Consider the following 11,780-nt stretch of genomic DNA (forward strand, 5'->3'; position numbering starts at 1 on the left):
CTGGGGAATATTTTCGTGCTCTTAGGTGTTACCCGCTAGGAGAGTGGAGGTTTTTATAGACCACACCAGCCAAAGAGCCGTGAATTGTGGCATTTGCATGCGGCGGGCTCAGACACGTGGGGCGGTCGGGCTTGCCGCGGTCTCTTGCTGCCCTCTCGTGTTCCAAGCTCACCGCACAGCCGAGGGCTGCGGCCAGACAGCCCTGCAGGGTTTACATCTTTATTTCCCATGAAACCCCAACATGAAGAGGTTGCTACAGGGATTTATTTCCTCCTTTATCTCCTGCTAAAGGCAATAAAGTTCTGCAGCAACCCCATAAACAACCGAGGTTGTAAAGGCTGGTAATTAGTCGTGACTTTCTTTGTTGGAAGTTCTATTGCAGTCATTAACTAATTAAGCTGTTCAGGGCTGAAGAGCATTTTTGCAAGAGACCTTTCTCTTGGCCTGCTGTCTGATCTGGGCTCTTACCACCATGTGTCTGGTTTTTCCCCCAGCCCACTAATGAAAAAATGCTGTTGGCAGTTTGTATTTACAAAGCACTGTGCAAACAATCCTTACCACACTGCTGGGAAGTGCCTGATGGGTGTTAGTGCTGATAGCCGGCCACAAATGACTGAATTCTTGGGGTTTCTGCTCTGCACAGAAAATGTGTGGCTCTTTATTGTGATTTTAATATTGTTAATTTATAATTAGCAGCGAGTTCAGTTGGTGTGAGGAGCATTTGCAGTGTGCTGTACACATATATTGGGAGTGATTGAATCACAGATGGATTTTAAATAGTTCTAAACCTCTGATGTTTAAAAACCCAAGTAAACATAATTTTTAATTTCTGCAATCTGGACAGAATTTTCGTTAAGATGAGAACAGATTGAAGAGGAGTGTGTGGAGTTGGATTTCTTTGTGCTGTAGCTGTCTGTGTCTAAATTAACATTGTGATTTGTATTTCAGAATTAATTGAAGCATTTGTAGTGCTCTGGTATTCCTCAAGCTTTTAGTAGAGTAGGGTAGTGTAAATAGGAAGTGTCACTTGCCCTCATTTTTAGGAACAGATTGCCAAAGTAGTGTTTCAAAATATCAGGTTTTGATCCTAAATAAAAAACCTTGCTTCTAAAAGTGCCCACCTCCCTCAGCTCTCCTTGCAGTGTGCCAAAATTCCTGTCACTGTCGTAGGGAATCTATTCTAGGATTCCCTGGGGGATAACTTCCCAGACATGTACAGCTTGGCTAAACATGGAAGAGACACTTGGAAACGTGGGGAGTTACTGGGATTTATCAAAATATCCTGGATTTCTGCCTCAGTCCTTGGAAGATTGTGCCCTCTGCAAACCTCAAATGCTGTTTTTTCCCCTGCAGGGTGTAAGAGACTTCAGCGTGCCTGTGGGGCTGGATGACAAAGCACAAGTGGACTTGGTTGTTGTGGGGTCAGTGGCTGTCTCTGAAAAAGGTAAGGAAAAACTTCCAGCAGAAAAGTCCCAAATCCCAGCCCAGTGGCAGAGCCAGATTTCTCCTTGGAGCTGAGCTGTGGTCTTGGCTTCTGCCCCTGTGTGTGCCCAATCCCTGCTGCCAGGGAAGCAGGGGTGCCTCAGGATGCAGTGGGCACACAGCAGTGGCCTCAGAGATGTTCAGGAAAGCTCTTGAGGAAAGAAATTCTTTGTGTTCTGAAGGAATCCAAGCAGGCTCCCTGTCAGAGATCTGCTCTGCTCACACAGGCTGTGTGAAAGGACTTGTGTTAGACCTGCTGATTCAGGACCTATTTGGGGATCAGATTTTGCATTTTCTAGTATTTTGGAAACCTGCTAGTGCTGAAAAATTTTCCACTGACTTTATCCCTTGCCTAAAATAACACAGATTTATATGTGACCCAGACTCCTCTTTACCCACATTAACCTGTGTGGGACATGAATAGAAGGTTCTAAATACAATTGCTAAATAAACTGCTGGCTAATTACATTGACTTTGTTTATTCTGAATGGGAAGCTTCTGGCATCTTTTAGGAGTCATTAAAACTGATTTTTTATTTCATTTCAGTGCTGATTTCAAGGAAAGCTGCACCCTGTGAGAGATGCTGATCTGATTTTTTCCAGAGTTACAGCTTGCAGACTGCTGGGTTAATTACACCTTTTTAACAACTTTCCACTGTGCTGTTTGATTTTTTTCCCACTTTTCTGTGCTTTAGGCTGGAGAATTGGCAAAGGGGAAGGTTATGCAGACATGGAGTATGCAATGATGGTGTCCATGGGGGCAGTGCAGGAGGACACACCTGTGGTCACCATCGTGCACGACTGCCAGGTGAGTTATGTTCAAATATCCCCTCTGCAGCTGGGAGGGAGCTCTGGGACACTTCCTGCTCTGTCTGCAGAGGAGACATGGAATGAAGCTGGTTTGGCATCTTCATTCCCATTGTCTTTGATGGATTTTCATGTGACAAGACATCAGGAATGGGGCACAGCTTTAGGGAGCTTGTTTTTAGCTACTTAACCAAATCTGTGCCTTGTAGGTGCTTGACATAGCAGAGGAGCTGCTGGGTGATCATGATTTAACTGTGGATTACATCCTCACTCCAACAAGGACCATCCAGACCCATTGCAAACGACCAAAACCTCAGGGAATAATGTGGCACAAGGCAAGTTCAGTTTAATCCAGTTAAACCTTAAACCTTTGCTGCTGGTGGCACCAGGCAAGTTCAGTTTAATCCAGTTAAATCTTAAACTTTTGCTGCTGGTGGCACAAACCAAGTTCAATCTTCATCAAGTTAAACCTTTGCTGCTGGTGGTTTACTGGTACCAATAACCTGCTGATAAACCCCCCATTTTTATATAGAAACAATTTTTTAAAATTAGATATATTTGGTAAAAGAGCAGATGTGTTTGTCAGGTGAAACAAAGCAGCAGCATCTGTGTGCAGTGGGGTTTAAGGGGTAATGGTGAGGAGGAGAGATATTTCCCTGCATCTGAGGTTGCTGTTCCCATCCTGAAGTGTCCCAGGGGGTGGAACTGGTGGGGAGAAGTCTGTGCTGCTCTGGTTGTGAAAGGAAAACACAACCTGCTGCTGGTACATTCCTGTTCCTGCAGTGGATAAATCTGTGGCTGCAGCTCAATTTCAGGTGGAAGAACAGAGATTTTAAACATGAATCTTTATTTATTGGTAGTTCTATTATGGATTGGCCTTTTCCCCCTGCCCAGTGTCAGAAACTTCCTCAGCTTCCCAAATAGTTTCAGGAAAGCCTCGAGTGAATTGTTTTACTGGAGGTTCCTGCTGGGAAAGCTTTTTCTTTGTCATTGGATTTTCATTTCTGAAATCATCCAGTCAGGGAGCAGAGCTGATCCTGCATGAGTGAGTACAGCATGAATGCTGAAATGAGGAATTGTGCACCCACATCTTGCACAAACTGAGCAATTTTAAGGGAATACTCCCCGGGAAATCAAAATTTGTTTGTTAAAATTTGCCAACCAACTGAAAGAGTTAAATTTCTTTAGGTAATGTATCTACAACAAACAAATTCTAGCCAGGACTATTTTTATTCCAGAAGTGGGAGAGCATTTTACCCTGCCTGTGGTTGAGGGTTTGAGGTTATAAATAAATAAATAACAGCTCTGTCTGCCCTAGTGCATTTTTTCCATTGAATTATTTTTGAATTGTAATTTTTTTTAGGATATTATTGAATGTAATTGTGTTGAAGGCCTACCCCTTGTGCTCCATCCATCTTGCCAACATATTTTTGATCAGTTTGTCTGCCTTGGTGTCAGACTTCTCAGTAAGTGGCCTTGCTGACACTTTTTTTTTATTTCTTTTTTTGTGCCTTTCGCAGAAACTGAATTTTCTGCAGCTTTCACTGAGAATGGAGCACAGAGTGACCCTTTATTTGAATATTTCAGTGTTGATTTAACACCTTTTGTTTGGAGCTGTATGGATTAAATAGGAATATTAGAGAAGACCAGGGATAATCATCACTTTTCTGTCTTTTTGGGACCAGAACAAAATGTGGTGTCTATATGAAGCAGAAATTACCATTAACCCCAGGGAAATGAGTGGCATTTATTTTGTGTGTGCCTGTGGTGTTCAGCTCTTGCACAGAGGGGTTTGGAGGTGGGAGGTCTGGTTAATCACCAGGGTGTGAAAAAACCAGCATTTGATAGGGGCTATTTCAGTGTTTATCCTTTGGATTTTCCTGGCTACTTCTCCATCATTTTCTCTCCATCCTTTTCTCCTTCAAATCCTGGCTTTGCTGATGCATTCCTGTTCCTCAGAGCAAAACTAAATGAACCAAGAGGCAGTGAGTAAATAAATCATCCGCTTCTAAACACGGGCTTTTGTCAACACTGAGTAGCTTAACTTCATTGTGAGGACCTGTGAGGTGGAAAATACATTGTGAAAAAAAGCTGATCCTTGGGGAGCAGGGCTGGATCAGGGCAGGACAATGTTTAGGAGTTTGAAATCCAGGTGTTTGCAAATATGGGATTACAGCTAAGGGTTGTTGTGAGGATGTGCTGCCAGTAATGCACACTCAGCTCCAGAGGGAAGGGAAGGAGGTGCTCACCCAGCAAACAAATCCATGGCTGCATTTCCATGCTGAAGGAGCTGCTGCATTTTCCTGAAGTGCTTTTGTGTGTTCTGAGCTGTTTAAGGACTTCCAAGGAAGTGGAAGAGCCACAACATCATCAATACCAAAGAATCATTATCAGGCACTCCAGAAACACTTCCAAACCCCCAGTGCTGGGGAGTGTTTGTGGAACTTTTGTGTCTCTGAGGTCAGAGGTTTGGGACATCAATTTGAGTTACTGGAGGGCAGCAAGAGCTGCTGAGAGCTGAGCACTCTGGAGAACTTTATTTGGATGCCAGTGGAGAATTATTTGGCTTCATCTGTCTTGAGAATCCAACCCATTGTTTCTGGGAACTCTAAATTCATGAAGCTACTTGCTTTCTCATTTAAAATTTTCTGTGGGTAACTGTGATCTTTATCTGGGACACTGGCTATTATATTTGTCCTAATTACCAAGTTATTTGTGCTGTGCTTATTTTAAATTGAAATTGTACAGACAAATTAAAACATTTGAGTTCACGAAGAGGGAAAGGAGAGTAGTTGGTGGAAAAATCACTATATTTTAGCAAATATTTCCTCCTGGCTTTGAAGTCATTCTTTTGCTGAGGATTTTATAGCAGTAGGAAAAGAATTTTCCTGAAATGAAATGAACAGGGAGGGAATCCCAGTGGCAGAGATGGCAACAACAAACAACAGCTTTGGATGTGTGATAGAACATTTGGAAAGGAAAGCTCAAAAAATGCACCCATCCAAGCTGGCAAATCCTTCAGCAGAAGGAATTGCAGTCAGTGTAGGCAGGGCTTTGTTTTGGTGTGGTTTTTGGGATGGCTGGGGCAGGGAATGCTTTCCACACCTGCTCACACATCTCAGCACCTTTGCAAAGCTCAGCCTCGCTGCAGAGTCCCCAGAATGCCCTGATGGATTCCCAGTGTGGGCTGCAGGAGTTTCTCCTGAGGGACACCAGCAGGCTGCCAGCTCCCAGCAATGTGCCCTTGGATTGTGTGCACATATTTGGACATTTTGTGCAAATGAATGATAAAATGTTCAGCTGTGCTGGCCTTGTTGTCCTGGCCTTGTCTGTGCCACAAATCCCTGTTTGCTCAGAGCTCCTGGAAACGAGGACACAGCATGAAAAGAGGACACAGCACAAAAAATTTGGTCTGTCCCAAGGAGGTTTTGAATAATCTGGGGTCAGAGCCCTTTGGGGATGAACCTTGCAGGTGGATCTGCAGCCCTGGAGGTGTTTGGTGCTGTTTGCTGCCTGCCAGGGCAGCTGCATCAGTCTCCATCTGAAAATCATGGAATGGGTTGGGTTGGAAGGGATTTGAAAGAGAATCTTATTGCAAGCCCCTGCACACCTTCCACTGTCCCTGAGCGCTCCCCAGCCTGGCCTTGAACATTTCCAAATGTCCCCAAGGGATGTGGCAGCCACAGCTTCTCTGGGCACCTGTGCCAGGGCCTCCCCACCCTCACAGGAACAATTCCTTCTCTATATCTAAACTAAATTTTCCCCTTTTCCATTCTGAGGCCATTCCCCTTGTGCTGTCACTGATGTCACAGTCCCTCTCCAGCTTCCTTGCAGCCCATTCAGCTCCTGGAAGGTGCTGGGATGTCTCCAGGCTGAACAGCTCCAGCCTTCTCAGCCTATCCCCACAGGGGAGGTGTCCCAGTCCTCCTGCCAACTTCATGGACTCAATCCAACATTCCATGGTTTTCTGCTGCTGGGAACACCAGAGCTGAGCACGGGATTCCAGGTGGGGGCTCACAAGATCCAGGTGTTCCTGTGTCAGTGAGATGAGGAGCAGAATGAAATAGCAGGATAAGGACAGCCTCCCATCCCATCCCATCCCATCCCATCCCATCCCATCCCATCCCACCCCATCCCTCACTCCAAGGAGATCTCAGTGCTCTTTGCCCTGCCCTGGCTGGCTCAGGGGTCAGCATTTCTGACCCAGGACAAACCCATCCTTCATTCCCCACAGCAGAATGGCTCTGATCAGAGGTCTGGGAGAGCAGAGGGTGAGGAGAGCCCTGGTGTCCAGCAGGGATGCTGCAGGATCCATCTGCCACCACATTTTGGGATCAAACCAGGTGTAGCTATGATATTTTCTGAAAAATCTTTTCTTTAGGATTTTTTCTTCTGAGAAGCTGAGAGGCCTCAGGAACAAAATGCAAACATTGATTATCTGCTGCTGTGGAATGCAACAGGTGGATCTGGGATTGGTCTCATGTGGTTGTTTCTAATTAATGAACAATCACAGTCTAGCTATCTAGACTGTCTCAGTCACAAGTTTTTGTTATCATTCTTTTTCTATTCTTAGCTAGCTTTCTGATGAAATCTTTTCTTCTATTCTTTTAGTGTAGTTTTAGTAGAATAGATATTATAAAATAATAAATCAAGCCTTCTAAAACATGGAGTCAACATTCTCGTCTCTTCCCTCATCCTAAGACCCCTGTGAACACCATCACAACCAGGTGTCGTAGCCATGGATGCTGTGGGTTAAGTGTTGGGAAATTTGTGCTGCCACTCAGCATCCAGGAGTTTTTTCCTCAGGTTTCTCTCAGAAAGGGGCCACTTTTCCCTCCTCAGCTCCTTTCCCAGTAATTGTGTGCCAGAAGAATTTATCCAGCCTCTGCTGTCCTCTTTCCCCAAGGCTCTCCCAGCCGTGGCAGAGATTATTAAATGATTAATTGCCTTTGGTGGGGTTATTTTTAACCCAAATTATTTCAGACTTTATGGCACAGACCCATGAGCATTTATTTGGCCAACCCCAGAGGGCTGAAGTGTGGAATTGGTCTAGGAATTGGTGGTCAGGAGATGACAGGGAACTTCTTCAGCTTTGGTTTCGCTAGCAAAGCTAAATCCCAACACTCAATCCAGAGTTTCAAAACATCTGTGAATGGTTTGGCCTTGGTTTTGAAGGGATGGGGGAAGCTTCCAGTGCTGGGTTTGCCCACGTTCACATAGATGGATCAACCAGACTTGGGCTGGAATGTCCCTAAATTCTGGCTTAGCCTAGAGCAGTAGGCAGGGACAGGAACAGGGATGAGCAAGGCTAGAGAGGACTGAGCAGCCAGCAGAGCACCCAGAAGTGTGCAGCTTGTTGAAAGAGAGGAGGAATATCTTTGGCCTCTCTCCACATGGAAATAAATCCTTGCAATCCTCCCCAGCTCACAGGACAAAAGGAACTTTTTGCATGCTTGTAATTAGCAACACATTGTACTATCACAGGGTTCTTTTGTTTGCTCTTTTGCAACAGAGCAGAACAAGCTTTTTCCTCTCCCCTGCCACCCACTGCCCCCTTTGCCCTTTTGGTTCTCACCCCCAAAACCCCAATGGATTTGTTTGTTGAATTGAAACCCCAAATGGAGTTTCTGCCTTTCAGTGCCATAAAAGTGAGAGAAAACAAGGAAGGGTTTAGAAGGTTTGGCCCAGCTGAAATGTTCTCCTAGAACCCAGAGAAAAAAGCCATTAAGGTAAATCCCTGTGCCTCTTGTGACAGGAAGGTGTCAGCTGACAGTGGCAGAACTTGTCTAATATTTTTTACAAATCTTTGCTGATACAAAAAAAGAAAAGTCTTAAATCAGCTGCCTTTGTTGCTTTGGTGAAGGTCTGTTGGTGTTGTGTCTGCACAGGGCTGGATTTTGAGGGAATGACAGAATCGTTTCATGGTGGTGTTTGACCAGAACTTTAAAGAAAATAGTTCATAGCTCTTACAAAAATCCCAGAATCGATGATTTTGGAGGTTTTTTCCAACCTCAGTAAGTCCAACTGTGACTGATCCCAGACCAGACATCTGAGTCCCACGTCCTGTCTTTCCATAAACACCTCCAGGGATGAGGACTCCACCATGGGCACTAATCCCAATGTCTAATCCCCCTTTCTGTGCAGAAATTCCTCCTGAAACATAAATGCTGTTGTCACTGCATCTTCCTGAGGCCACCAGGAGCCTGAAACTGCAGCTCCAAGAGCTGCAGGCTGATGCCAAAATCTCCTTAGTGAGAGGAGATGCCTGATGGACGTCCCTTGGAGATTGTGCTGTTCCCTGGATTATCTAAATCCTGCCCTTGGATTGTCCTGGGAATTCCAGGGTTGATCCTCTCAGTGCCCATCTCTGATTCCCCAATCTCCAAAGCCCTGAGGGTTTGCCCTTGGTAGCATTTCCCTTTCTAACCAAACACCCAACTCATGCCTTGGCAACTCGGTGTAATTTCAGGATGAAAGGAGCAGTTCTTGGGCTGTGCTTTGGGGCCAGGAGTGATTGGTTTGCATGAGAACAGAAAAATGTTTTTCCTGTTTGGTTTAATTAGCATAGAGCTTCCATTTCACATGGAAATTTGACAGAGGACAACAAACCTTCTTAATTGTTGGCCAGTACAAACAAAGTGAGATCCTTCAGGCCTTGGTTTGATGTTGTATCACTCAGGGAAGGGGAGTTTGCTGTCAAACACAGCACTTGGAATTCTTGGCTGAGAAAAACAAATCAGCCCCAGAATCCACAGAGTAATAACTCTGTAAAATGTGGAAATGCTCTGCACCTTTCTGAGTGTGGAGGCTCCTGGAGCAAGTCCTTGCTGTTTGATGTCGTGTTAGCAGAACTAGCACAGGTTTTATTTATCATAATAAAATCATCATCATTTCAGTTCCAGCCTGAAATAAAACCTTGCTTGTTTGCTCTTCAGAAGATGAAGAGAATTCTGTTGGGTGACTTGCCTGTCACCTCATCCTGACATTGCCCCCACCCTGCCTTGGCTTTTCCTCGAGTCACTTCAGAGCTGGGTTTCTGTCCCCAGGGAGCTGAGCTTGATGCTGTGCAGATGCAGGCTGGCTGTGCCTGTAACTGTAGGAGCAGGAATTCAGAGGCTCTGGGCTGCTGAGGTCTGAGCTGGGAGCTCTGCAGGCATACTGGGATGTACTGGTGCTGCTCCAGCCCAGCCTGCTCAGGGTGCTGGCCCTCTCCCATTCTGGGCTACTAGCCTGGGTCTCTGCTAGCTCAGGCATTGCTTCCCCAGGCTCTGGTTTGCTCCCTACATTTCAGCATTGGAGCTGGTGTTGATGGATGTTGGACTTGTCCAGCAGCCAAGCAGGAATTCCTCCTCCTTCCAAGCTCAGTGTGCAAGCCAAGAGCTCGACCACATTAGCTGGGGAACCACTGCATTTCCTGCCAGTGTCTGAGTGCAGCCTGGGGCATCTCATGCCTCACATGGATGGGGTTCAGCTGTTGAGAGGAAGAGCCCTTCCAGAAAAGCTCTTTGGGTCAGGGATGGATGGATGGATGGATGGATGGATGGCAGGAATAACGGGCTCACAATGTGAGTGCAGTGTCCGAGCACTTCTGTTCCTGCTCCAGCCCAGCACATCCATGTGGGGTCTGAGGAGCTGTGGGTGCTGTGGGAGGTCGGGTGGCACAGAGGGGATGTGCCCCAAGCAGGGGACGTGCCTCCAGCTGGGCCCACATGCACAGGAACCCTGCTCCAAGGCACGCTCCTGCTGCAGCTTCCACCATTGTGTGACCCAGCCCACGGGATTTCCTGTGCTGGGGGAAGAGAGCACCAGCAGCTCTGCAGAATGGAACTGTCTGCTGGGTTGGGATGGATTCTGCCAGGCTGGGATGGTGTAGGATTCTGTTAGGGCTGGGATTGTGTAGGATTCTGCCAGGGCAGAGGATTGTCAGGGCAGGGATTGTGTAGGATTCTGCCAGGCCAGGGATTGTGTAGGCTTCTGTTAAAGCAAGGATTGTGTAGGATTCTGCCAGGCCAGGGATTGTGTAGGCTTCTGTTAAAGCAAGGATTGTGTAGGATTCTGCCAGGCCAGGGATTGTGTAGGCTTCTGTTAAAGCAAGGATTGTGTAGGATTCTGCCAGGCCAGGGATTGTGTAGGCTTCTGTTAAAGCAAGGATTGTGTAGGATTCTGCCAGGCCAGGGATTGTGTAGGCTTCTGTTAAAGCAAGGATTGTGTAGGATTCTGCCAGGCCAGGGATTGTGTAGGCTTCTGTTAAAGCAAGGATTGTGTAGGATTCTGCCAGGCCAGGGATTGTGTAGGCTTCTGTTAAAGCAAGGATTGTGTAGGATTCTGCCAGGCCAGGGATTGTGTAGGCTTCTGTTAAAGCAAGGATTGTGTAGGATTCTGCCAGGCCAGGGATTGTGTAGGCTTCTGTTAAAGCAAGGATTGTGTAGGATTCTGCCAGGCCAGGGATTGTGTAGGCTTCTGTTAAAGCAAGGATTGTGTAGGATTCTGCCAGGCCAGGGATTGTGTAGGCTTCTGTTAAAGCAAGGATTGTGTAGGATTCTGCCAGGCCAGGGATTGTGTAGGATTCTGCCAGGACAAGGATTGTGTAGGATTCTGCCAGGGCAGGAGCACAGGCCCTCAGTCAAAGCAAACACAGAAGGAGAACAAGGAGAATGCAGATCTGAAAGCACTCAGATAAATAAATGTCAAATTGGAATAGCCCTGACTTTGGTTGGGATTTGCCTGCTGGATCCATAGTGCTGCTCACTTCAGGAGTCACTAATGTTTATTTTTGTCCTGCAGTGTGTATTTAGGGAGCCTTCCCAATCAGAGCAGCAATTAGGAACATTTGGAATGATCTGGCTGTCTGCATGGCAGGAGCATAATAAGGTTCCTCTCTTTTTATGGCACAAACGAGCCCTGATGCTCATCATCTTTTTCTGGAAGGCAAGAAATCCTTTTACAATAATTATATCCATTCTTACAATAATTATATTCCTCCTTTTTAGGTCAGCTCTGAGATGCTGGGAAAAATCCCCATCCTAAAGACTCTTCGATGGAGAGAGAAGCAGGCTGGCAAGGATGTCACCCTCCAAGATGAACACCCAGCCCTGGCAGACACCAACAGAGCAGCAATTTCAGGCAGGAAGGTGATGGCTGCAAATCCCCAGCCATGGGCTGCTCCAGGCTCAGCTCCAGGGGGAAGTGATCCTGTAAATCCCAAATCTGAGGGATCTGACACAATCACCACTGTGTACGTGGGGAACCTGCCTGGCAGCCTGAGGGTGAGCCAGCTGAAAAGTGCCCTGAGGGAGCTGCAGGTGGTTCCTGCTGCCCTGAAGTGGCAGGGAGCACAGCACAGAGCTTTCCTGGACTACAGGGAGCAGGGGGTTGCACACAGAGCTCTGTCCTCCTTGCAAGGCCTGAGCCTTGGGGGCAGTGCCCTGAGAGTGGAGCTGGCCAAGAGCCAGAGGAACAAAGGGCAAGGAGAAATCAATAGTCACAAATGAG

General features: G+C 46.5%; 1 protein-coding gene across 1 annotated transcript in view; it reads left to right on the forward strand.

Moving 5' to 3' along the window:
- MTHFSD (methenyltetrahydrofolate synthetase domain containing) overlaps positions 1–11,780 on the forward strand; it is a 19,371-nt gene extending 7,591 nt beyond the window's left edge. The window contains exons 4-7 of the mRNA XM_031060118.1: positions 1,354–1,444; positions 2,177–2,289; positions 2,498–2,623; positions 11,279–11,780. Of these exons, the coding sequence (XP_030915978.1) occupies positions 1,354–1,444; positions 2,177–2,289; positions 2,498–2,623; positions 11,279–11,779 (831 nt within the window). The 3' untranslated portion in view covers position 11,780. The remainder of the gene's footprint in view (positions 1–1,353; positions 1,445–2,176; positions 2,290–2,497; positions 2,624–11,278) is intronic.

The sequence above is a fragment of the Geospiza fortis genome, unplaced genomic scaffold, assembly GCF_000277835.1.
Source record: "Geospiza fortis unplaced genomic scaffold, GeoFor_1.0 scaffold102, whole genome shotgun sequence".
NCBI classification, from domain to species: Eukaryota; Metazoa; Chordata; class Aves; order Passeriformes; family Thraupidae; genus Geospiza; species Geospiza fortis.